This window comes from Rattus norvegicus, chromosome 15 (assembly GCF_036323735.1).
Source record: "Rattus norvegicus strain BN/NHsdMcwi chromosome 15, GRCr8, whole genome shotgun sequence".
Lineage (NCBI taxonomy): Eukaryota > Metazoa > Chordata > Mammalia > Rodentia > Muridae > Rattus > Rattus norvegicus.
The window spans coordinates 32228431-32255042 of record NC_086033.1 but is presented as its reverse complement, the minus strand read 5'-3'; the positions used below and the strand labels follow the sequence as shown (position 1 = coordinate 32255042).

Sequence of the window (26612 nt, the reverse complement as noted above, 5' to 3'; positions counted from 1 at the left end):
TAGGGGATTGCGCCTGGATGGATACATGGCTCTGGCACTCTAACATTCAGGAAGGGATACACCCTACCGCTGAGCTACCCACCCACACTGCTCTCCCCTCCACGCTTTAAAAAGGATTTTCTGGCAAGCTGTGAACCCAAAGCTCAGTCTTGTCCTATGCCCTGTGCTCCAGGATGAGCTCAGCCTTCCTGAGTTTCCACCTGGATTTCTGAGAAACATCTAAAACCTAACATGTCTATATCATCCTGGCAGATGCAGGAAAAAATCAACCAGGAAAAAATGGTTGCAGATTTTTGAGGAAACAATCAAAACAAGGTAAACCTTTTCTTGCTTTGCACGAGCAATATTACTTCTTCATTCTTTGGAAAGTAAGTCATGCGAAGTGTGGTGTTCACACCTTTAGAGGGAACGGTAGGTGGACCTCTGCGAGTTGGAGGCCAGCCTCACTTACATATTGAATTCTAGGACAGCCATGGCTATGTAGAGAGGCCCTGTCTCAAAAGAAAACAACACACATATACACAAACATCCCTAAACAAACAAAATAAATCCACAAAACAAGCTTTGAGGCACTTAGCTCCCTTAGGCTAGTTCCTACTTCCATTCCTGGAAATGCTTGCTTATTAATTTATTTATTTAATATTTTAAAAGATTTGTATATGTATTTTATGTATTAACGCTCTTATCTGCATGAGCACCTGAATGCCAAAAGAGAGCATCAGATCCCATTAGAGACGGTTGTGAGCCACCAGACAGATGCTGAGAATTGAACTCCAGACCTCTAGAAGAGCAAGTCATTGCTGCAGTCCTTCTCATTTGCTTGCTTGTTTATTTATTGTTTGTGTATAAGTATTTTCTCAGAATGTATGTGTACTATGTTTATGCCTGTGGAGGTCAGAAGAGTCCATCATCCCCTGGAACTAGAGTTATGGATGGCTGTGAACCACCATGTGGATTTTGGGAACTGAACATAGATCTTCCAAAAACAAGTGTTCTTAATCACTGAGCCATCTCTGGCCCCTCCCCCTTTAAAATAAGCTATCTATTTCTAATGTTTAACTCAAAAGGCATTACTTTTTCTCTACTTCTCCTGGCAGCTGCTGGTATTTTCACCTAACCTGTACTATGTTTTTTCTTAAACATTAATAAAATTGCCCTTGAGCTTTCAGAATACAAAACAAAATGCAAGTAACGACCTTCTCTTCTGTGTGCGTGTGTGTCTTAAGAATCAACCCAGGCCTTTCTACCTGCTGGGAAAGGCTCTGCTATTGAGCTATAACCTTCAAGCCTTTTTCCCTTCTGCTGCCATCACTGTGCAAGCAGTCTGCTTAGATTTTCCCCTCCTGACTGGTTTCTCTGCCTGTACTCTTAACCTATTTATGGTCTAGTCACTCAACAGCCACATTCTCTTTTAAAATTATATATCACATGACATCATTTCCTTGTTTAAAAAACGCTCCAAGTCTTGCAATTTGCTATGTAGACCAGGATGACCTCAAACTGACAGAAGTTCCCCTACCTCTGCTTCCCAGTGCTGGGATTAAATGGTTTTGCCACCATACTTGGCTCTACAAAACATTTCTCATGAATTTAGGTGAGACAATTAGTAAGCCATTAAGTGCTACAAAGATGTGTCTGCCTTTAAAAAGTGAGAAAAACATAAAACAGATATGTGCACAAGTAAATCACATTTTTTAGAGTTAAATATTTTGCAGAGTTAGAAGCAATAGAGGGTACAAGAAACAAAACAAATTTCTGGTACAGAAATCATGGAAGACTTTACTAGAGAAGGAACAATTCTGCCATCTATTTAAAAGGTGCCAAGTTGTGAGTAAAGACGGTGGTCTATGGTTTAGGAATATAAGAAAACTAGCAGGTTCTTACAAGCTCTTCAATTCTCTTGCAAAGTTTAGAGTGGAGTCAAGAACAGGAAGCTTTATCAAGAACTAGAACAAAGCAGAAAAAAAGTCCTTGTTGAGTCATCACAGAGAATGGAAATGGACATTTAGAGCCACAGTCCATTCATTCACTTAGGGCAATGTTTTGCATGTTTATTCAGTATTAGAAACTATTCAAAGAGAACAACAGACTAAACTGACCAAACCTCTGTCCTCCCAGAGCTGTACTTCAGCACAGCATTCAGAGGTAAGCAAGACAACAGACAGGAGCTGTGAGAAAAACAAGACACGAAGTAGATGCTGGAGCAGCTTCTGATGCTAGGGAAGATCCTTCTGAGGAGAGGACCCTTAAGTAGAAGCTTGAATGACTCAGTGTAGGGGTAGGCACCACATCAGCTATTCAGCCTCACAGAGTAGGAAAATACATTTCCAAATTGGTGACTTAACCAAACTGTCCCATCACAAAGGTGATGATTAACTGATCCTTTCTATTTATTTTACCTTGATTATTTGACCATGTATAATTGGTCCCGTGATTAGGCAGGTTAAGATTCAGACTATACATAATTTCTTTACTGATTATTAACTAACCACGGGGTTAAATATTAGCCAAAGCTTTGCTTTTTCTCTTGTTCAAGTGACCTCTTTTACATTTCTCCTTGGGTCTCAGCTGGATTTTATTGACTTACAACATCGAATATATCTCAATATAATGGCTCATCCAAGTGACTAAGACAGCTACAGCCGAAGCTTTAATTCTGCTTACTGTATTTCCAGAGCTAAGATTGGCAGCTGGGGAAACATTAATGATAACTTTCCTGTTTAGAAAAGGTGTACTTAAGCTGGCTGTTGTGGGTCTTGCCTGTGATCCCAATTCTTGGGAAATGGAAGAAGAACAATCATGAGTTCAAAGCCATCCTGAGCTATAATGAGGCATGTCTCAAGAAAAAAAGAAAAAAAAAAGCTTTCTTTTTTTTTTCCCACGTGGAGAGGTTTAATGAGAGAAGAAGGATGGGAGGAACAAAGGAGGCCGGCATGTGGAGGGGTGGGAAGGGGAGAGAAGGGACAGGGACATAGGGGAAGAGAGTAGAGCAGCAAGAGCAAGAACAAAAAAAAGCTTTCTTAAGAAGAATTGATACTGGTATAAAGCTTGCCTGGTATGTGTGGGACTCTGGGTTCAGCTCCCAGCAATACACCACACAAAAGAACAAGAAAAAGAATATCAAAGCCAAGTATGGTTTTTGGTACATGCCTTGTACTGAATGCCTTGTACAGCATTCAGGGGATAGAGGCAAGATGATTGTGCATTTAAGGTTAGCCTAGCCTACAAGGTGAGATTCTTTCTCAAACGAAAACAATAAATTAACATCCTGGAGCTGGAGCTCAGTGGGTTAATTGCTAGCCCAGTATATGTAAGACCACGGGTTCTATTCCCAGCACATATAGACCTAGAGTGGCAGGACATTCCTATATTCTCAGCATGCAAGTAGAGGGGAAAGAATCAGAAATATAGGGTCATCCTTAGCTACACAGTGAGTTATAGCATACAACAGACCTTCCCTTGGGCTGGAGAGATGGCTCAGTGGAATAAGTACTAGCCACCAAACTTTAATCCACAGCACCCATGTGCTGGAAAGAGAGGAGAACTGACTCCTGCAAGCTGTCCTACATTTTTGCTGTGGTATGCAATGGCCCTTTCTCTAACACACGGGCACACATATATAGCAGCAGTGAGTTCGAAGAAGTAGGGGATGGGGGGAGGCTCCCCTCGAGGACAACAAGCAAATAAAAAAGACAATAGTTGGGGATTTGGCACAGTGGTAGAGCACTTGCCAAGCATGTAGAGGGCAATGATATTCATGTGAAAGTCAAAGTCTTTACGACTTGAGAACTCTCTCAAATGATCCTACTCTTTCTCTGCCTTTTGCTATAGTCTACTACTCCTGACCATGTCAATCATTCACCAACATATGGGACATCAGCAAAGACAAATATTTTCTAACATTCAAGCAATTGGTTGTTAACTCCAAATAAAGTTGAATATTATTGCAAAGATTACTGAAAGACGGGGTTGGGAATTTAGCTCAGTGGTAGAGCGCTTGCCTAGGAAGAGCAAGGCCCTGGGTTCGGTCCCCAGCTCCGAAAAAAAAGAACCAAAAAAAAAAAAGATTACTGAAAGACAAAGGATAAGACATACATTCATGGATATAGGTCTACAAGCAAAAGGTCACAAGCTAAATTACCAAATCCATTCTTTGTAGGCCTAGACATGCAATTTTGAAGAAATGCCTCTGTCTGCAGAGAAAGATGATGATACGATTCTTTAGAGCACTGTTGAGCCACAAGAACAGGTTACTAGAAGTAGGAACTACAAAGTAAGATTCAATTAGATTGCAGTTTTCCCTCCATACCATAGATTCTAGTCAGTAAAAAGTTAACTATAGAGATTGTATCAGGCAAGAAAGCAAAGAAAGCAGTTTCTGTCCACTGTACAAAGACAGTTTAAAAAGAAACTCTGTGTTTACTGAGCATTAAAAAAAACAAAAACAAACAAACAAACAAACAAACAAAACAAAAAACAAAACTCCCTGCCTGGTGGTGGTGGCACAAATCTTTAATTCAGGCAGAGGCAAAAGGTGGATTTCTGAGTTCTAGAGCAAGTTCCAGGACGGCAGGACTAACATGAAGAAACCCTGTTTCAAAAGAGGTAGAGGTGGCTCCCCTCACCTTTCTCTTGGAGACAAGGGTTCTATGTACCCAGCTGTATCACTCGTGACCCAAGGTAGCCTTAAGCTTACACAGTGAGGCCTGCTCTTCCTCTGGCTATCATACCTGAGCGACGTGACTAAAGCACTGCACAGCCGTCTCCACAGGGCTTTTGAAGAACTTCTTCTCCTGAGGCTTTAGCTGTGAGGAGAGGAAGACACGCAGTGAGAATATCCACAACAAAATGAAAGGAACTACTGACCCCGCACTAAACAACTACCCTTTACAACTGCCATCTTTAAATTTGCTTTCTTTTTCTTTTATTTTTGAGCTGCTCATTACCTGTGTTATGTACTTCCTACAGGCCAGGGACCGGATGACAGTTTATGACAAAGGTGAAAACTTACATTATCAGAAAGGGCCAGATGCTTGCAAGGACGTCCACAAACACCACATTTCTCTGAGCGAAAAAGGAAAAGATATTTGTTCTTAAGGACAGGAGGTAAGATTTTCCTAGAGTATGTAGTAAAATGTCAAGTAGAAGAGATTCTTAACTAAATTTAGATTATCATTGTGCTATAAAACATATCACCTTGATCTCTGTTCTCTAAGTCAGCATTGCCAAACAAACATGCTGAAGTATGAGGCCTGCACCGTGTTTATGTCTCTGTCTGCTTTCCTTTGGTTTAGAGCTAAGGTTTCATAAATGTAGCCCAAACTAGCCTGAAACTTGTAGCAACCCTCCTGTCTCAGCCTTCTGAGTGCTGGGACTAGTGGTATTTACTGGTAGTTTCTACTGTGCCAACAGTAGTACAGGAATACATTTGCAAGTGTTCTCAGACAAATACAAGAGTACGATGATCCTCACTTCAGGTGACTTTTAAAAAATATCTATTCTATGAATGTTCTGCCTTTGTGTATGACTGTGTACCATTTACATGTTTGGTGCCTAAGGAAATCAGAAGGTGTCAGATCCTCTGGAACTGGAGCCACCATATGGGGGCTCAGAATTGAACCTGGGTTCTCTAGAAAAATAGCTAGTGTTTTTAGCCACTGAGCCACCTCTCCTCTCTGCCTGACAGCAGGCACACACTGGGTACTATAAGAGGCTGGCTCCATGGTTATCCTACCCTGTTGTCACTTTGCTCATATTCCTAGATCTAGAAGCTCCCCTACTCTTCCTCTTCAACTCATGCCATCTGAAAGAGGCAAAAAGTGCACTTTCTAAGCTTTCCTTAAAATGCAGTGTTAGCAGTGTTGCTGATGGTAAGTGTCACGGGGCTGTGGATGAGGCTCAGATAGAATACTTGTTTAGCATACATAAGACCAAGAAAAAGAAAGACAGATGCCATGTCAGGAAAAAGCAGTACATGGCTTTATGCTTCGCAGAGACAATCACTCTAAAGTGAGCTGCTGCAACCATAGAGAACATCACTGCATCAGCAGATAACTCAAAAGGGTCAAGAGCCTCAGACAGGAAGACAAAGTTCTCCAGAGACTATTTAATATGACTGTTCTTTCCTTGGGGAAGAGAGCTTCTTTCCCAGTCTGCCCTATATACTGATCTCCGTATGAGCCAGCAAGTGAAAAAATCCTGTTTAAAAGAAACACAACTCTACAGCTTTCTAGAACCAACAGGTTAACCGTTCAGGATCCTTACCCTGATGGATAGAAATTTCTACCATTTTGCTTCTGCCTACCACTAGCTTCATCTTTCACCATTTTACCTGTCTCTACTCTATCTCGACTCTGGGTAAGTATCTGCACTACAATTTAATGATGTCCTGTTATTACACGTGCTACTGTCTTAAACTGTTTTTTTTTTTTTTTTGGTTCTTTTTTTTTTGGAGCTGGGGACTGAACCCAGGGCCTTGCGCTTCCTAGGCAAGCACTCTACCACTGAGCTAAATCCCCAACCCCTGTCTTAAACTGTTTTAAAAGATGTGTTTTTATTTTATATACATGAGCATTTGCCTGCCTATAAGTATGTGTACCATGTGTGGTGTGTGCCTAGTGCCTGTGGATGCCAGAAGAGGGCAATGAGGCACTGTGTAGATGCTGGGAACCAAACACACATCCCCTGCAAGAGCAGCAAGTGCTCCGAACCACTGAGCCATCTGTCCAGCCCCCAGTTTTAAATTAGAATGATCTTTGCCAAACTTGGCAAACTCCAGTTTATTGTTCAAAACCCTACTGCAGCATAATGCTTTCTAAGATGTTTTTCTTGATCAAAGCATCCTGTCCTAAGTAGGGAAAAATTCCTTTTTTTGCAATTTGGATAATTTATAGGGTTTTTGTTATAGTTGTTCTCAGACAGAATCTGTATGTTGCCTATACTGGCCTTCAAACTCCTCTGTTCAAGTAACCAACCCTCTTGACTGAGCCTCCCTAGTAGTTATAGTCATAACCACCATGTCAGCTCACCCAGCCCTAAGAATTTTCCTATTAATAAAACAAAATAGTGATTAGATTAGGGGTGTAGCTCAGAAATTTGTCTAGCATCCTAAAGGTCCTGGGTTCAGTTCCTAATGCTCACTACAAAATAAAACTTTAAACTCAACTTCTCTTTCTTTGAGACAGGGTCTCACTTTATAGCTCTGGCTGGCCAGGAACTCAGAGATCTGCTTGATTTTGCCTCTTCAGTGTTGTGATTAAAGGCATTTGTTGCCACACTCTACCTGGCCTTCAAGTTTCCTTTCTAAAACTTGATAGTTGTAAGAAGCTGGCAATCATTTATTCTCTCAGATAATTTCCTTATTTACAGAATACAATTACGACCAAGGACTGTGGTGAAAATTCAGAAGACTGGTGCTAGAGGCTGGATATGGTGATATATACCTGAAATCCCAGCATTTGGGAGGCTGGGGCGGGAAGATTGTGAGTTCAAGGACAGTTAAAGCTATATAGTAATTATAGATCCTGCCTCAAAAACAACAGGAAAAGCAAAAACTATTTTTAAAAATCAGTTTACTGAAAATAAACACTGTAACTTATTTTTTTAATTGTATAGGAGCTTAAGAAGTAAGCCCCTGGCAGAGCACTTACCAAGCATGCGCAAAGCCCTAGTTCTATACTGAACACTGCCAAATAAACAGGAAATTGCTTATTAAACTCCAAGGTATCAACATCATTTTTCATCCATTATGACTTTTCCTGACACAATTCAAAACACTGAAGAGTAACACTATTGCTAAATCAGTTAGTTCCATTCTTTTATTAATGGATTCCTTCAATTTCCAAAATGAACAGCTGCGTACAGTATCCATATTGTCATTGATGCCTACTAACTGACATTTATTCTACATCACACAGAGAAATGACTATCCACTATATCCAAGTTAGAAATCATTTTGGGATAAATCTGAAAAGAAGTCACTCACCCAGAGTCATACACTTTTTACAGAAAATATGGCCACAGCTGGTGACAAAGAAATGGGCCCCATCTTTTCGGAAACACTGGTTGCAATGAAACCAATCCATTCTGGACCAGATAGAGAGAAAGAATAAGAATAACGTAGAGCATGACAGAATTATAGCTGTTACAATAAAACTGATTAACTTTTCAGTTTACTGGGTGTGGGAGCGAATTTGTGTGCATTACGTTGTCTGTAGTGATATACATGTAACATGGCAAACTACCTTTACTATATGCCATAGAGCACGTGTGTGTCTTTGTGTGTGTGTGTGTGTGTGTGTGTGTGTACGTACATACGTGTGTGTGCAAAAATTGTACAAAAGTCATAGGAAATCAGAAATGAGGCTTTCCCCCTTTCTTGGAGTGGCATAGTTGTTAAGTATTTATATTTATGTGCTTGCCTTTACTTTAACTCGCTTTTGCTTTCTAAGTTTTGTAGCTTAACACATATACCAATTTATAACTAGAAAATCAATCTTTAAAAACGTGAGGAATGCCATCATGTTTGTGAGGTGCTACATTAAACACGCACACCACCACTGAGCCCCAGGCCCAGCCTGTGTCTTTATTAATAGGGCAGAGAAAGGAGCCAATAGACAGTGCTGGATCAGAAGGACCACACATTATGCACTTGGACATGTTTCATATAAAGGAAACAGTTGAGTGATAACAGTCTCAGCTTACACACCTTCTACTTCACAGAAACCCAGTCACAGATCTGGAAGGTGTTAAAGTCAGGAGCAAGCTTATCCTAGCCCCTCCCACACACAGACACACGATGTACGTGACTATAACCAGGACTAACCAACCTTTTCAAAACTCCATCTTTACTGGTAATTCTGGAATTAGAATCCGATTCTCCTGATTCTGTAGAAAATGCATGTTCCTGTATTAAACAGGCCCTCCATTCACATGGTAATCATACCATAATTTGTATGGTATGATTTTGTCTTTTTTCTAACAGCAACTTTTGTACAATTTCTTAAATATATATCCAAACAAAAGTGATTTTATGAGGTTTGAAAAAAAATGTTTATTTCATAGGTGGAGCAGGCAAGTGTAGAGGTCATAGGAAACTTTTGAGAGCTCCTTCCACCATGCTGATTCTGGGGATCATGAGCTCCACATAAATGACAACCACTTGTACCTACTGGGCCATCTTGTTGGCCCTCTTTGTGGGAGTTGCTTTGTTTTTCCATACAGGGTTTCTCTGTGTAGCCCTGTCTATTCTGGAATTTACTCTGTAGACCAGGCTGTAGGAGTGTTTTAAATGAAGAAACTGACATTTGGGCTCTATAAAAGAACACAACAAACTATGTTGGATATGAATATGCTAGTTAATATTAATGTATTAACATAATATAATATATCATATATTTATAAATTTCTTAATAAAATATAAATTAATATTTAAAATGTTAAAACAAGTTACTTCTTCCCTACCACAATCCTTTTCTCTCGACAATACTCATTTTTAGAGTGCCAGTTTATGCAAAGGCTTACAAAGTGAATGAGGTTACTTTGCACCCCATCTTAAAAAATTCTGCCACTTAGCCAGCGAAGTGGCACATACCTTCAGTCCAAGAACTTTTGGGAAACAGAAGTAGGTGGACCTCTGTAAGTTCAAGGCCAGCCAGAGTTAAATAGTGAGACCCTGTGTCAAGAAATAAAATAAACATCTGCCGTTTAAGATTTATGATCAATGGAGCTGGAGAAATGGCTCATTGGTTAAGATAGTGGTGCTGCTTACTGTTAGGTCTGGTGACTTGAGCTTGACACCTGGGATCCACAGGTAGGACAGACTCCCAGAGGCTGCCCCCTGACTTCCACAAGTGCACCACAGCAAGCGAGCCACCACCCAGTTACTATTCGCATGACCCCCACCCCACCACACAAATAAACGTAAAACGTTCTTTTATTTACTAAATGGTAGGATGAGGTAGCACAGGACGTTAATCCTGGCACTTGGACGGCAGATGCAGGCAGATTCACTGTGTGTTAGGAGGCCATGTCCTGGTCTACAGGACAGTCAGGGCTATGTAGTGAGAACCTGTCAATGAATGAATGAATGAATGAATGAATGAATGAATGAATGAATGAGTAAATAAACAATCTAAATAAATAAATATCTAAATAAACCGTCCTCACAGCACCAGGCTGGTGGGTTTCAGTCACGGCTACACTGGAGTAATAAGCGGCCTTGACTGGCTGGGGAAGAGGCCGCCAGCCTTCGCGCGGCCTCCAGCTTGACTCTAGCTCATGTCCCTACCAGCTTGGTAGCCGGGATCCAACACTTCAGATCTCAAACCATCCGGTTCTCTCACGAGGCACAGGAAATGGCGGGAAAACAAGCAGCCGCCACCGCAGGGGACAGCTACCAGGTGTGAGGCTGCTGCCAGACTGAACCAGCACGCGGTGTGGGCGGGGACAGGCGGGGACAGGCAGGGTGGGGTGGGGCGGGGATCCTCTTGCGCAGCCGCAGAAGCAGCCAGGCCGGCTCCCTTGGCAGGTGGGCCCTACGGTGGCCTGACAAGTCCAAGAGGTCTTCGAAGCACCCCTTGTTACCATGGAAGCTGAGAGGGGGGAAATGAGCCTATTCATTTTCCAACAAACGACCCCCAAAACCAAAGAAAATGGAGTCGCAAAGCCATAGAAGCTTTGACATAATCTAAAATGAAGTGAAAATCATGGATGCTTTAAAAGTACAGCATAAATTAGAAATAGAAAAACTAAGAAGTTATGTGGATAGAGGCTGATTGGCTTAAACACACAACAAACAGCTCTCCAGGAAAAAAAAGTTTAGCTTTTTTTTTTTCTTTTCTTTTCTTTTCTTTCTTTTTTTTTTTTTTTGGTTGAATAAATAACCCCATGCTTGGGAAGGTGAGGCAGAAAGATGAAAGAACTCAATATCATCCTCAGCCACATACCTAGTTACGACCTGAGACACTCAAGGCCCTATCCCAGAAAGAAAAGAAAAAGGGGACAAAGAGAGGATAAAACTGATAAGAAAGGGGCTGGAGAGATGGTTCAGCGGTTAAGAGCACCCGACTGCTCTTCCAGAGGTCATGAGTTCAAATCCCAGCAACCACATGGTGGCTCACAACCATCTGTAATGGGGTTGGGTGTGTCTGAAGACAGCTACAGTGTACTTATATATAATAAATAAATAAATAAATCTTTAAAAACTGATAAGAAAGAAGGACAATAAACGTTTCTACTGCCCTTGTTATCAGTGATTCTTTTGCTTTTAGGTCAGGTTGGTCTAGATAGTAAGTTCTAGGATATCCTGGGCTACAGCAAAACCCTGTCTCTAAAAATTAAAGAAAAAAAAAACAAACAACAACAACAACAAAACCCAAACAAAGAAACAAAACCTGGGGGTAGGGACAACCTTTCAGTATCTGTGTGTTGGAAACAGCTTCATTTAAATGTTAAAATACAGAGCACCTGTAAAAGTTTAGAAATGTGCCAGGGAAACCTTAGCGATCCCCCAAAACACATACAGGAGCCAATCTGATGCAACTCACAGCAGGGTCGTTATTCTATTGGAGCTAGCTCGCCCCACCCACCCTCCCGTCCTGCCCCCAAAAGCACCACCATCACGCCCGGGCGGTTTTGGAGGTGGGGGAGCCCCGAATGTCTATTGGGACAAGGCTTTATAGTAAGTAGCAAGCAGGGAGTCCGTGTGCAAGCATCTGATTGGAAAGCTACTGTGGCCTTTAACATAATTGGCTGGTACTGGGAGTCTTATCATAAACTTAATTTCTGCTTCCCTCTGCATTGGTGGACGTTAGGCAGGGGGTGGACTTGTAACCCGGGGGTGCAGGTTTGTTGGGGGAATAACCTGAAGACTCTGGTCTTGTTGGGGGTATAACCTGGAAACACTGGTCTTGTTGGAGATTAGCCTAGAGACTGGAACTAGGCTCAGGTTCGGTTAAGGGACAACTTGGAAATTAATGCTAGGTACCAGCCTGTTAGTTTACCTGAGTTCAAACTTAGGTCAGGTTCTCTAAAATGGAGTACTTAAAAGATTTGGCATCTCAGAAACATGTCCTTTTAGACACATTGCAATAAACATACAGAAGCCTGGTAGTGGTGGCCACACCTTTAATTGTTAGGGCACAGGTTTATCTCTGAACTCAAGGTCAGCCTGGGCTACAGATCGAGTTCCCGAACATCAAAGGCTACACAGAGAAACCCTGTGTCTAAAATAAACAAACATGTATTGAAGAGGCTAGGAGGGTAAAACACGTGCTTGTGCACAGGCCCTAGGTTCAGTTCACACACACACACACACACACACACACACACACACACACACACACACACACTCACACCTGAAAATACAAGGGAAAGCCAAGAGTTTAAGGCTTGTCTGGGACACGTAGTAAGCTCCAGGTGGCCTGAACTACAGTGTAAAACCCTGTTTCAAAAGCAAAGGGGCTGGAGCACTGGCTCTTCTTCAAGAGGTCCTGAGTTCAATTCCCAGCATCTATAAGGTGGCTCATGACCATCTATAAAAGGATCTAATGCCCCTTTTTGGTGTATCTGAAGACAGCTACAATGTACTCACTCACTTGCATTAAATAAATAAATCTTTAAAAAAATAAACAAACAAAAAAGAGTGCATTTAATATATTTCTTCTTTTTTTTTTCTTTTTTTTTTCTTTTTTCTTTTTTTCGGAGTTGGGGACCGAACCCAGGGCCTTGCGCTCACTAGGCAAGCGCTCTACCGCTGAGCTAAATCCCCAACCCCCTTTCTTTTTTTAAATAGAGTCTTTCTTTTTTAAAAAAATTTTTACATAACCCCAAATAAAATTTTCTTTTTTAAAAAAAGATTTATTTATTTATTATATGTAAGTACACTGTAGTTGTCTTCAGACACACCAGAAGGGGGCATCAGATCTCATTACAGATGGCTGTGAGCCACCATGTGGCTGCTGAAATAGTCTTTCTATATGGTCCTGACTGTCCTGAACTCATTTCATTATGTAGACCAAGGAGGAGATCCACTTGTCTCTCCCTCCCAAGTGCTGGGAGGAAAGGCTGTACCACCACATCTAATTGTAAGTATATTTCTTACATTGTTTGTCAGAAAAAATTTTAAATCGTTCAGAAATATATGTGTGAAAATGAAGTATAATTATAACCTAGGAAAGGAGGAAATATTCTTATTATATAAAAATCTAAAGATAATGAAAGATTGATGAATTTCACTGTATCAAAAATCCTTTCAGAGTTAGGGGTGGAGCTGGGGTGTAGTGTCCATTAGACCCTCAGCTCAGCATCTGATCTCCAGCAATTGCCATTCTTTTATTTTCATTTTCTTTTTTATTTGTATGTATATGTCTGGGTCTGCTTGTTTATCGGTACCCCTGGAGGCCAGAAGAGGGTATTGGATCCCCTGGAGCTGGAATTACAAGTGGTCGTGAGCTGCCACTACATGTGGGTACTGGGAACTGAGCTATGGTCCTCTGCAAGAGCTGTGACTCTTAATCACTGAGCTATCTTGTGGGGCTGGAAAGCCATGTAACTGGCGAAGCCAGTGCAGAGCAAGAGTGAGGTCAAGACTTGTCCAAACCGGGAAATCTTATCCCGAGACTGGCAGGAGTAGGACTGCTTCCTCCTTGCTCTGGGCTTCATGTCCCAGCATACATAGGCCTTATCAACTCTCGCTCTGCCACCTTTGAGGTAGTCCCATAGCCTGGTGGTCGAATTACAGGTTAAACTTCCTCTGTCCCTATAAGGACATGTCTGGAAAGCACCTGGAATCTTTACTTCATGCAAATGAAGCATTCCCAGCACCTTAGCCCTAGCCAATGAAGTACACTCACCCGAAAACCCCTCCCCACTCCCCAACGTTTATAGAGCCCTTGTTCACTCCAAAAGAGAGCTGTTTCACTGAATACCATCTCTAGAGAAGGCCGTTTCTCCCACAGCTAGCTGACCAAGCTCCTGTCTAACCCACATGCCTGGTTAAGCTTCCTTCCAGTCCAGCCCAGTGTGTAATGGTGCCTGGGATCACCTGGGCCAGCATCATCTCTCCAGCCTCCTCAAAAACAAACAAACAAACAAACAAACAAACAAACAACACTTCTGCTTAAAGAACCACATAAAAACCCAGTGGTGTGGTGGTGGGGGAACCCCACGATAAGTGAAATTTGATTCTAAGTGACAAATTATGGAATCCGTTTATATACTAAAAGGCCAATACCTTTAAAATACAAAGAGCTTGGGGTTGGGCATTTAGCTCAGTGGTAGCAAGCGCAAGGCCCTGGGTTCGGTCCCCAGCTCCGAAAAAAAGAAAAGGAAAAAAAAAAATACAAAGAGCTTTTTTAAAATGTTAACAACTGGGGTTGGGGATTTAGCTCAGTGGTAGAGCGCTTGCCTAGGAAGCGCAAGGCCCTGGGTTCGGTCCCCAGCTCCGAAAAAAAGAACCAAAAATAAAAAATGTTAACAACTTCATAAAACTTGAATCAAACAGACAAATGGTTAGTTCCTAGGGGGAAAAAAATAGCCTGTAAGTTTAGATCATTTGCCTAGTGTGCATGGGGCCCTGGGTTCAAGCCACAGTACTGCAAAAACAAAGGCACACTCTTTGAATGGTTTATTTTATTGATTGTGACTATTGTTATTATTAGTGTGTGTGCATGTGGAGGTTGAAGGGGGTCAAAGACAACTTTTTGGAGTTGGTTCTCTCCTTTCATCATGGATCTGAGGATTGAATTTAGGCTTCTATGGTGTCTTAGTAAGGTTTTCTATTGCTGTGAAAAAAAAAAACAAAAAAACACCATGACCAAGGCAACGCTTAAGAAGGAAAATGTTTAATTGAGGCTGGCTTACAGCTTAGAGGTTTAGTCCATCATCGTCACAGCAGGAAGCCTGGCAGCATTCAGCAGACATGATGCTGGAGAAGGAGCTGAGAGTTCTACATCTGGATCTGCAGGCAGCAGGTCTTCCTAAGACTGCCAGGCGCTGAGCCTGGGCTTGAGCTCCTGAGACCTCAAACTGTACATTTTCTATTGTTCCTCGCTGAGGTTGCTCCTTTTCGTTATAGATCTGCAGAAGAATGAACATTAATAACCACACAACAAGGCTGGAGGGATGGCTCAGCGGTTAAGAGCACCCTACTGCTCTTCCAGAGAACCTGAGTTCAATTCCCAGCAACCACATGGTGGCTCACAACCATCTGTAATGGGATCTGGCGCCCTCTTCTGGTCTGTAGGCATACATGCAGGCAAAAAGCTATATACATAATAAATAAATAAATCTTTAAAAAAAAAAAACAAAAAAAAAAAAAACACACAACAGAGTCAGTACTGAGCTGGTTCGAGATCTCCTTTGCCAAGGCAAATAATCCAAAACGTCAATGGAGCTCCAGGCAAGGGCAGAAATCAGTTATGTTCTTTGGCAAAATATCACAAGAACGGTCTCTCAGCCACAAACTAGTATTCTCCTCTGAAATTTCTCGAGCCAGGCCTCCACAGTTCAAGTCTCTCAGCACCACTGTCTGCCGCGTTCTTACTATGGGCCCCTTAAGCCCCACATAAAGCATCAAATAATCTAATCCAAAATTCCAAAGTCCACATTTCTCCAAACAAAAGCATGGTCGTTTTTCCATCCGAAACTGAGAATTGCTCTTTCCATGTCTGTGAAGAATTGTGTTGGAATTTTGATAGGGGTTGTGTTGAATCTGTAGAATGTTTTTGGTAAATGACCATTTTTACTATGTTGATCCTACCAGTCCATGAGCATGGGAGATCTCTTCATTTTCTTTTTTGATTTCTTTCTTGAGTGACTTGGAGTCATTTTTGTACAGATCGTTCACTTGTTTGGTTAGAGTTACCCCAAAGTTTTTTATATTCTTTGTGGCTACTGTGAAGGGTGCTGTTTCCCTATTTCCTTCCTCAGCCCGTTTGTCATTCATATAAAGGAAGGCTACTGATTTGTTTGAGTTGATCTTAGCCACTTTGCTGAAGTTGTTTACCAGCTGTAGTAGTTCTCTGGTGGAATTTTTGGGATCACTTAAGTATACTATCATATCATCTGCAAATAGTGATACCTTGACTTCCTCCTTGCCAATTTGTATCCCCTTGATTTCCTTTTGTTGTCTTATTTATTACTGTAGCTAGAATTTCAAGTACTATATTGAATAGATATGAGGAGAGTGGGCAGCCTTGTCTTGTCCTTGATTTTAGTAGGATTGCTTTAAGCATCTCTCCATTTAATTTGATATTGGCTGTTGGTTTGCTGTATATTGCTTTTACTATGTTTAGGTATGGGCCTTGAATTCCTGATCTCTCCAATACTTTTAACATGAAGGAGTGTTTTATTTTGTCAAATGCCTTTTCAGCATCTAATGAGATGATCATTTTTTTTTTTTTTTTTGAGTTTGTGTATGTGAAAAGTTCTCAGGGAGAACTTTCCCTCGGGATGGAGACCCTCCAACTCAATGACCAGACCGAGGCCACAGGATGCAATCTGCAAGAGGATTTGGTTTATTGTCGGGATACACAGGCACCTGTGGGCGCTTCAGTCACTCGGGGGACTGGCGTGCCCCACGGAACCAAGGATGGGCTTTTTATAGGATTCTGGAGAGCAGAAGCAAGCATACAGAAGCAGATGCATGGTTACAGGGATATAATTGGTGGATTCTAATGTGGCAAGGGTTCAGCCCGGGGGCAAGTTTCCTAGCTACCTTCTTGGTCAGAGGATACTTTTTTTTTTTTCTTTTTTTTCGGAGCTGGGGACCGAACCCAGGGCCTTGCGCTTGCTAGGCAAGCGCTCTACCACTGAGCTAAATCCCCAACCCCCCCTTCTTGGAACATAACGGCTGACTCGGCCCCCCACCAGGGTGTGGGACCTCTCCCGGGGCTTTTCTCATTGTCAGGTGCTCAACCGCAGTCGTCCTGTTGCCAGGCCTTCAACCATACACATCCTGCTTGGCAGCCGCTGTGTACTCAGTGTTCTAACCTTTCCCTGAACCAGTCATCTTAAGTACAGCCTTGCAAAATGGCGTTACTGCTGCTAAGCTGGGGTCTTTCATATGTAGTGGATCACATTAATAGATTTTCGTATGTTGAACCAACATTATCATCCCTGGGATGAAGCCTACTTGGTCATGGTGAATGATGGTTTTAATGTGTTCTTGGATTTGGTTTGTGGGAATTTTATTGAATATTGTTGTATAGATATTCTTAAGCAAAATTGGTCTGAAGTTCTCTTTCCTGGTTGGGTTTTTGTGTGGCTTAGGTATCAGGGTAACTTTGACCTCATAAAATAAATTAGGTGGTCTTCCTTCTGTTTCTATTTTGTGGGATAGTTTGAGGAGTATTGGTATTAGCTCTCTTTGAAGGTCTGGTAGAATTCTGAATTAAAATCATCAGGCTCTGGGCTTTTTGTTGGTTGGGATGTTTTTATGATTGCTTATACTTTCTTAGAGATTATGGTACTGTTTATATAGTTCATCTGATCTTGACTTAACTTTGGTATGTGGAATCTGTTCAGATCCATTTCTTTAGATTTTCCACTTTGTTGAGTATAGGCTTTTGTTTGATTTAATTTTATATCCTGCCACTTTGCTGAAGTGGACACTTGATCTTTGACAAAGAAGCCAAAAAAAAAAAATAGAAAAACAAAAGCATCTTCAATAAATGGTACTGGTCTAACTGGCAGTCTGTATGTAGAAAAAATGAAAATAGATCCATATTTGTCACCTGGTACAAAGCTCAAGTCCAAGTGTATCAAGGGCCTCAACATAAAACCAGATACACTGACTCTAATAGAAGAGAAAGTGGGAAAGAGCCTCAAACTCATTGGCAGTGGGAGTGGAGTTGGGGATGGGGTTGCTAAACAGAACTCCAATGGCTCAGGCTCTAAGATCAAGAATTGATAAATGGGACCTCATGAAACTGAAAAGCTTCTGTATAGTCAACAGGACAAATCAGCAACCTACATATTGGGAAAAAAAATCTTCACTAACCCCACATCCAATAGAGGGCTAATATCCAAAATATATAAGGAACTCAAGAAGCTAACTTCCAAAGAAACCAAACAACCCAATCAAAAAATGAGGTATAGAGCTAAACAGAGAATCACAACAGAGGAATCTCGAATGGCTGAGAAGCACTTACAGAAATGTTTAAAGTTTTAGTCATTAGGTAAATGCAAATCAAAATGACCCTGAGATTTCACCTCACACCGGTGGGAATGGCTAAGATCAAAACCTCAGGTAACAGCACATACTGGCAAGGATGTGGAAAAAAGGGAACACTCCTCTATTGCTGGTGGGATTGCAAACTGGTATAACTACTCTTGAAGTCAATATGGAGTTTCCCCCGAAAACTGGAAATAAATCTCCCTGAAGACCCAGCTATAACACTCTTGAGCATATACCCAAAAGATGCCTCACTGGGCTTTACATACTAGGATATACAAGATTTGGACAGACAGACTCACTGGCTCACTCTTTGGAATGGGAAAAAGGGAAACACTTGAGGGTCCAGTACAGGTAGAATCTAGATCCCAGCTGGCTCCTGGCTATGTCTGGTACCCAGCTCCTAGACACTATTCGGAGAAGGAATGCTGTTCTTGAGATTCACCATGGGTCTTACAGGAGACCTGTTGCCATTTCTCCTGCTCTAAGGGATGCTGCCCTCTATGTGTGGGATTTCTTGAGGGCGGAGTACGGTTGCTGCTCCCGTTCCAGTATCCATTATTCCTGCCTTTGAGACCCACTGCTTCAGTTTCAAGGGGGGGACTTGCCCCAGACTTTCTGACTTGCCAGAAAGGGGAGCTGTTCCTGCTACTGGAATCAGTGGCTTGCTCTCCAAAGACTTGCTCTGCAAGGGATTACTTTTAGTTGGCACTCCGAGACCTCTGAGAGCTTTCAAACTGTAACACTTGCTGGTATCGCTCAGCTGACACCCTAAAGCCAGCTGAGAGCACAGAACTATAATATCTGTAACCTCTCTCAGCTGGCACCCCCAAATCCTTCTGAGAGGACGAGTTGTCACACAACTTTGTAAATATAACTTTTATTCTCCTATAGTAATTATCATCGCAGAGGCTAATTGCCTCTGTCTGCTAACCTAGGCTGACTCCTGGAAGCTTCTAGCCTTTGTATAATCTTATCTAGGCCTAGAATGTTTTGAGCCTCTGAGACTCGCTACTGATAAGATCAGCACTTCCTAGTTCTTTCTGACCTCTATCTGGCTGATTCAACTCAGCTGTTCCGACTCAAACTCCTCTCCAAGCTGACTCATCTGACTTCTTCTCTCAGCCTCTGACTTTTTGCTTTGCTTGGCCTTCAAACTAACTCTGGCAATCTGTTCTGTCAAATCTTTCTTTGATTCGTCATTTTGTCTACCGTTTAATTGGATATCACTTCCAAATATGGGTGCTTCTTTCTACAAACTGACGTTCCTTTCATTGTTTGGAATTAAAGGTGTGTACTAAGGTTGTGTCTGTAGTCCAGCCAGAGGGGTTAAAGGTGTGTGCTAAGGGTGTGATCAAATATTCTGCAACACAATGCCTTACTGTTCTTTTGCTCTGAAGAGACACCATGACCAAGACAACTTACAGAAGAAAGCATTTAATTAGGAGCTTGCTTAAAGTTTTAAGTTGGTTCATGACCATCATGGTGGAGGATGGCAACTGACGAGCAGGTATGATGTTTGGAGAAGTAGTTGAAATATTACATCTGATTCACAAGCACGAAGCCGAAAGGGAGGAAGAAGGAGGAGGAGGAGGAGGAAGAGGAGGAGGAGGAGGAGTCAGGAGGAGGAGGAGGAGAAGGAGGAGAAGGAGGAGGAGGAGGAGGAGGAGGAGGAGGAGGAAAAGGAGGAGGAGGAGGACGAGAAGGAGGAGAAGGAGGAGGAGGAGGAAAAGGAGGAGAAGGAGGAGGAGAAGGAGGAGGAGGAGGAGAAGGAGGAGGAGGAGGAGGAGGAAAAGGAGGAGAAGGAAGAGGAGAAGGAGGAAGAGGAAAAGGAGGAGGAAGAGGAGGAGGAGGAGAAGGAGGAGGAGAAGAAGGAGGAGAAGGAGGAGAAGGAGGAGGAGGAGGAGAAGGAGGAGGAGAAGGGGAAGGGAAAGGGGAAGAGGAAGAAGAAGGAGGAGGAGGAGGAGGAAAAGGAGGAGAAGGAGGAGGAGGAAAAGAAGGAGGAGGAGGAGGAGAAGGAGGAGAAGGAGGAGAAGGGGAAGGGGAAAGGGAAGAGGAAGAAGAAGGAGGAGGAGGAGTCAGGAGGAGGAGGAGGAGGAGAAGGAGGAGGAGGAGGAGGAGGAGGAGGAGGAGGAAGAAGAAGAAGAAGAAGAAGAAGAAGAAGAAGAAGAAGAAGAAGAAGAAGAAGAAGAAGAAGAAGAAGAAGAAGAAGAAGACGACGACTGGGGCTGTATATGGTTTTTTGAAACCCCAAAGCCAACCCCAGTGACACACGTCCTCCAACAAACCCACAGCTTCTAATCCTTTCCAAAACAGTGATCAAGCATTCAAATGTATGTCTATGGGGGTCGGTCACATTCAAACCAACACATATAATCTCTCTGCTTGGCATCCTATTGCCACAAAGGGTCTCTATTTCTGCTTTTCTATTAGAACTGTCACTGTTGAGCGGCAAATAAAAGTTCCCCTATTTGTCCACTGCTGTCTGTCTCCCTCCATTCTCAGAATAAGAACAGGACAAGATCTCTGGATAAGAAGTCAACCACCTGGGCTAGAGAGATGGCTCAGTGGTTAAAAGCACTGGCTGCTCTTCCAGAGGTCCTGAGTTCAATTCCCAGCAACCACATGGTGGCTCACAACCATCTGTAATGGGATCCAATGCCCTCTTCTGGTGTGTCGGAAGACAGCTATGGTGTCTCATATATGTATGATTAAAAAAAAAGAAGAAGAAGAAGTCAGCCATCTCTCCCTGAGGTGAAAAGGGCCATGTCTAAGAGATGTAGATGCATTTATATCAGCAATTCCACTCTTAGGGTTCTGTTCCAAAGATACTAGCAAAAATAAAGGCTTAATGTATTAACCAAGTTACTCCTTACGGTACCGACAGAACAAGGTCCAAGACCAGAGTCCCGTGAGGAGATTTATGAGTGCTTGTGAGCGAACTCCAAGTAAACAAGATGAGAGTCTGATGACCTCAGTTTCTTCCAAAACACTAAATTGTTCTTGGAAGGTGTACTCGTGCAGATGTTGTGGGTAGAAGCGAGTCTACTTCAGATGATTCATTACAACTGGAGATCACCACTTGTTTATGTCTTTATGGGAAAACAAGTGTTTGTTGAGAGTAGCTTGCCTGCCGTGTGTGGCTTGCGCTTGTACACTTTACTCACGGGACTCCTCTAAACCCTCAGGATATAAACTGTCTATCCGATGAATGACGTTGGCTATTGTGTGAGACCTTAGTCTTCCTCATGGACCTGCTCCATTCTCCCGGGTCCCACCACCTCCACAGTGACAAACACAGTGCTACTCCTAACTGCCAAAGACTGACACCAGCTCAGATTTTTATCAGGGACCAGTTATAGCTGACTATTATGCAAACACAGAGACAAATGGAAACGCTCTTTATAGATAAACATGAAGCAATTCCCACAACTCATTTTAAGTGTATGTTGTGTGAGTCTTGGATAAACATGTTCTCACCCCGGACTGGGAACTGATAACAAACCAAAGTAATAATTCTACCAAAGCTCTTCTTGGTGACCTTGATTTCTGGCCTACATACACACACACACACACACACACACACACACACACACACACACACACCTGCTTGCTGTCAGCAGATCAGAACGTAAAGCTCTCAGCTACTGCTCCAGGACCATGTCTGTCTGCTTCCCACCGTGATCATGGACTAACATTCCGAAAGTGTAAGCAACCCCAATTAAATGCTTCGTTTTATAAGTTGTGTTGGTTATGTTGTCTCTTCAGAGCAATAAAACAGAAACTAAGACAACCCAGCTTCCATGTTCCCATGTGGAAGGGGGTTTTGTGAGGTCTAGGAAAGGTTATGGCAAGCAAATGAGTCTTCTGGAGCTGGCCCACCATAGTGCACGGCTGCTGCGATGGGTGTGCTCTGAGATGTAGGGTCCTCAGAGACCTCATCCCAGGATTGCTTCTCGATGCTGATGTGCCTTTCCTGTCACTGTTACATAGCATCAGCTCACCCTATGGGACAGATCTCCTGAAGAATCAATATGAAGATATGCTTTCATATAGTAATGCTGTGTAGACGAACTGATGATATTGAATTCCTGATCATGGTTTTATAGAATCCTTAAGCTGATACAAGTAATCTCAAGTCCCCCGTAGAATAAAAGCTGCAAATAGAGCTCTCTGTAAGCCTTCACATGTCACAGGCTAATTGCAGTAGGAAAAGAAATTTGCAGGTTTAAAACAAATTTATGATCAAGGAAAACATTCCTTCTAGGCTAAGAACGAGGCCACTATCTGGCTAAAGGTCATAATCTGGGAATGGACAATTTATCGTAGGTGTAAGGACAGAAAGTAAATGATGGGCCAGTCCATCAATACAAGACTTCAAAACAATGAGACGCAAGGCGGATGATTTGTCTCTGGATAAAACCGTGCTAACTTATGACATGAAAATTATTGCTTTAAATTTAGAATGAATGTGTGAACCTAGTAACAGATAATGAATGTTTAGTCAGGTCCTTAGTCTTTTTTTTTTTTTTTTTTTTTGGTTCTTTTTTTCGGAGCTGGGGACCGAACCCAGGGCCTTGCGCTTCCTAGGTAAGCGCTCTAACCACTGAGCTAAATCCCCAACCCCCAGGTCCTTAGTCTTTTTTTTTTTTTTTGGTTCTTTTTTTCGGAGCTGGGGACCGAACCCAGGGCCTTGCGCTTCCTAGGTAAGCGCTCTACCACTGAGCTAAATCCCCAGCCCCCAGGTCCTTAGTCTTAACAGACAGACATGAAAACAATTCTTCCTCCAAGCTCCTCACCTGGCCAGTCAGAGGCCTGAGTCAAAGAAAAAAGAAACAAAGTAAGGGGTTTGGGATTTAGCTTAGTGGTAGAGCGTTTGCAAGGCCCTGGGTTCGGTCCCCAGCTCCGGAAAAAAAAAAGAAAAAAAAAAAAAAAAAAAAAGAAAGAAAGAAAGAAAGAAACAAAGTAATTAAGTTTCCCGGCCACTGCTGCTATCAGCAGCTTCTGGGCCCCAGAACAGTCAGAGTCACAAACCAGGGGTCATCAGCCTTTGGCCTTCATCCAACGCTGTGTCCCACCTCAGTACCTGAATGCCAGGACTGACCCCCAGCAGTTTTAATTCAAATCAATTTTAAAATACACGTGTGAGTACATCAGATAGGCAATTACAGCGGGTAGGGGAATCTCCCCTGTAGGCCTCTGATGCTATTCCTAGTTCTCCTGTTGGTGGAGAACAGGGGTTTGTGAAGTGAAAAGATTCCAAAGGTTTTACATCAGTTTATCAGGATGTTAAGCTGGCTACAGAAGTGAGCAAGGAAGCTAAAGATAGCCCAAAAGAAATAGCAATTAGGCTATGGATGAGCAACATACCAGACTCCACGATGTCACAGGGCTGGCACCAGTCTAACTACAAGAGTGCATGAGAGTAAGATACAGCATCTGGGCGCTCCTGAGCTTTGTCCTCTCCTGGGATTCTAGTGGCAATTTGTTTATTCTGAGACAAGATCTTGCTCTGTAAACCCAGACTATCCTCGAACTTGAAAGCCTTCTGTCTCTACTGCCCAAATCCTGGGATTCAGGCATATTTCGCCATGCCCGGTTTCAAGGGGTATTTGAATGGGCCTTAAATAAGAGAAAAGTTTATACAGCAGCAGAAGGGAGAGGCACATGCCAGGACTTAACGTGGGAAAATTTAGATTGGTCCAGGGTTGTTGAAGGGACTCAGGGGCAGCGATATCAAGACAGGTGATGGGGAAAGGGTGCTACGGAACCGCTTTGGAGAGTGAGCCCGATGTCTCTGTATGGAAGTTTGGACTTAATTTTCTAACCTGGTAGCTTTCTCAAGCAGTAGGTGGGTCCGCTGAAATAACAGGCCAGGCCCTGGGGAATGTTGTGGTGAAAGGAAGGTTGGCTATGACAGGAAGTTACCAGCAGAGGGCGCTGTGGGAGAGGGTGTGCCTGAGCCTTTCTTGGGCTAAGTCTAGTTTGCTTTTTGTTTCTTAATTCCATTTTCAACTGGTTTGTTTAAAAAGGAAAAAGAAAAAGAGAAAGCTGTGCCTGTTAGTGAAGTATCGTGCGACGTCTCAGTCCATGCCTACAATACTAATGTTTAAATCTAGTTAACTTGTATCTCTTCAAATATCCCTCCTTTCTCTTGGTTTGGGGGGCGGAAGGGAAGGCAGATGTAGGAATTGTCCTTTTTTACTTTTGAGACAGTCTCATATAGTCCAGGCTAGTCTCAAACTTATATGTACCCAGGATTAGCCTTGAAACTGGCCTTCCCGCCTCTAACCCTCAAGGACTGAGATTCAGGCGCGTACCACCACACCCAGTTTTTATAATACCTTTATTATGGAAACTTGAAATTCTTTCATCTTTTACAGACAATTACCCACCCCCCCTCATTCCTAGGATAGATTATGTTCAGGATAGACCTTACTATATTACCCATTTCAGAGTCTTGAGATGCCCAGCGCGTCTCGTCTGCGGTGGTCACTTTACTCAGGCGCTCACAGAACACCTTATTCCCATTGGCTGTGACTTGCCGCCCACCAATCCACCGGCAGCTCTAGCGTTTATGTCTGCATCTTTTGTCCCTTCCAGTTCTAGTCTGTTTTATTTTTATCACTTCCTGGCAGCTAAGGATCTAGTGTTATATCCCCCGGTGTTTGTGATGCTCACCCCGCCCACCCCGCCAACCTTAGGGGCCACTGCTTTGTTCAGTGGGGAGCCTTCCAAGGCTTAGAGCAGGATAGAGGCATGACTGACCCCATGACTCATAAAACTAGTCTGGGAACCGAATAAAAGCTTTGGGGTACTGAGATAGGTGGTAAATCCCTACCTCAGGAGGGGACAGGTGAGTACTGTAGGACAGGAGGCAGGTGATTTAGTCCTTAGACTAGGGCAGCTTTGGGACAGGGAGAAGACAGCTACAGGACAATTCTCAGAGGTAGAATCAGGAAGGCATGGTCAAGAGTAAGACGTGGTACTAAAAGGGGGCAAGCTGTGTGTGTGTGTGTCTCTGTGTGTGTGTGTGCGCGCGCGTGTGTGTGCGCGCGCGTGTGCGTGCGCGCGACTATCCAGAGTGAGTGATGGTATTAGCTTTCTGTTACTGTGAATTGGCGCCGTGAAGTTGAAGGCAACTTACAGATGAAAACGCTGATTTGGACACACGGTTCCCACAGGATAAGAGTTCATCGCCATCACAGGAAGAATCTCAAACAAGAACCAGGAAGCAGAGAGAGAGAGCAAACTAGAATTGCATATGGCTTTGAAACCTGAAAGCCCAACCCCAGTGACGTATTTCCTCCAGCAAGGCCACATCTAAACCCACCGAAAGAATGCCAGTGACTGTTGAGACCGCGTGAGCCTAGAGGAGAGGTTCTCAATCATAACAAGGGGATAAACAGCATGGTGCTGTGGCTGGAGATGGGGCGCACACAGGGAGGAGCCAGGCAGCTGAGAGGGGTTTTTGTCCCTTAAGATTTTTTTTTTTTTGGTTCTTTTTTTTTTTTTTTTTTTTTTTTCCGGAGCTGGGGACCGAACCCAGGGCCTTGCGCTTCCTAGGCAAGCGCTCTACCACTGAGCTAAATCCCCAACCCCGTCCCTTAAGATTTTTATCATCTTTTGTTTTTTTTTTTTACTTTCTCCTTTGTTTTGGTTGTGTGTGTGTGTGTGTGTGTGTGTGTGTGTGTGTGTGTTTGTGTGTGTGTGTGCGCGCGCGTGCGCGATTTGGGAGGACAGAGGACAACCTCAGCTGTTACTCTATCCACTTTGTTTTCTTCTTGCAACGGGAGTCTCTAACTGGCTTGGGGTTTGCCAACTCTGCTAGGCTGACCGACCAGTGGGCCCCAGGGATCCTCCGGTCTCTGCCTTCCCGAGGCTGTGATTCCAAGTGTAGGCTACCATGGCTACTATGCTCAGCTCTGTGCTCAGGTCCTCATGCTTGCACAGCAAGCATGTGATAGACCAGCTCTCTTCCCAGCCCCTCTGTCTGTTCGTTTGAGACAGAGTCTTGTCTTGTAGTCCAGGCTGGGCTTGAACTCACGATCTTCCTGCTCCAGCCTCTTAAGTGCTGACATTACAAGTGTGTTCCACCACACCCACTCAGTGACTGGGACTATTTTTTGATCCTGAGTGGGCCCTACAAACCCATGTTTTTAAGTTGTCCCTAGCCTGGGACACTATTGGTAGGGGATATCCTTTTAGGAGATGGAGCGTAGAGAGCCTTTTGGGGCTACTTGCTTCTAGACACTTGGCAGGAATTTGACATTATCAGGACAAACGAAAGAAGCCCGAAGCAGGAATCTGGCTTTGGGCTTGGGCTCAGGAAATGGGTCCTGATTAAGAACGTTTACATTTGAGTTAATGCAAAGCTCAGAGCAAGCTCAGGGGAAGCATGTGAGACAGTCCTTTTGTCCTTCGGTCTTCCTGACCA

The 26612-nt window shown here is 43.1% G+C and overlaps 1 protein-coding gene across 1 annotated transcript in view; it reads right to left on the bottom strand.

Annotated features, from left to right (window-relative positions):
- Positions 1-10423, bottom strand: part of Rnf212b (ring finger protein 212B) — a 47739-nt gene extending 37316 nt beyond the window's left edge. The window contains exons 1-4 of the mRNA XM_017599876.3: positions 10289-10423; positions 7985-8085; positions 5012-5064; positions 4731-4805 (exon numbers count right to left, since the gene is read on the bottom strand). Of these exons, the coding sequence (XP_017455365.1) occupies positions 4731-4805; positions 5012-5064; positions 7985-8084 (228 nt within the window). The 5' untranslated portion in view covers position 8085; positions 10289-10423. The remainder of the gene's footprint in view (positions 1-4730; positions 4806-5011; positions 5065-7984; positions 8086-10288) is intronic.
- Between the last annotated feature and the right edge of the window lie 16189 nt (positions 10424-26612).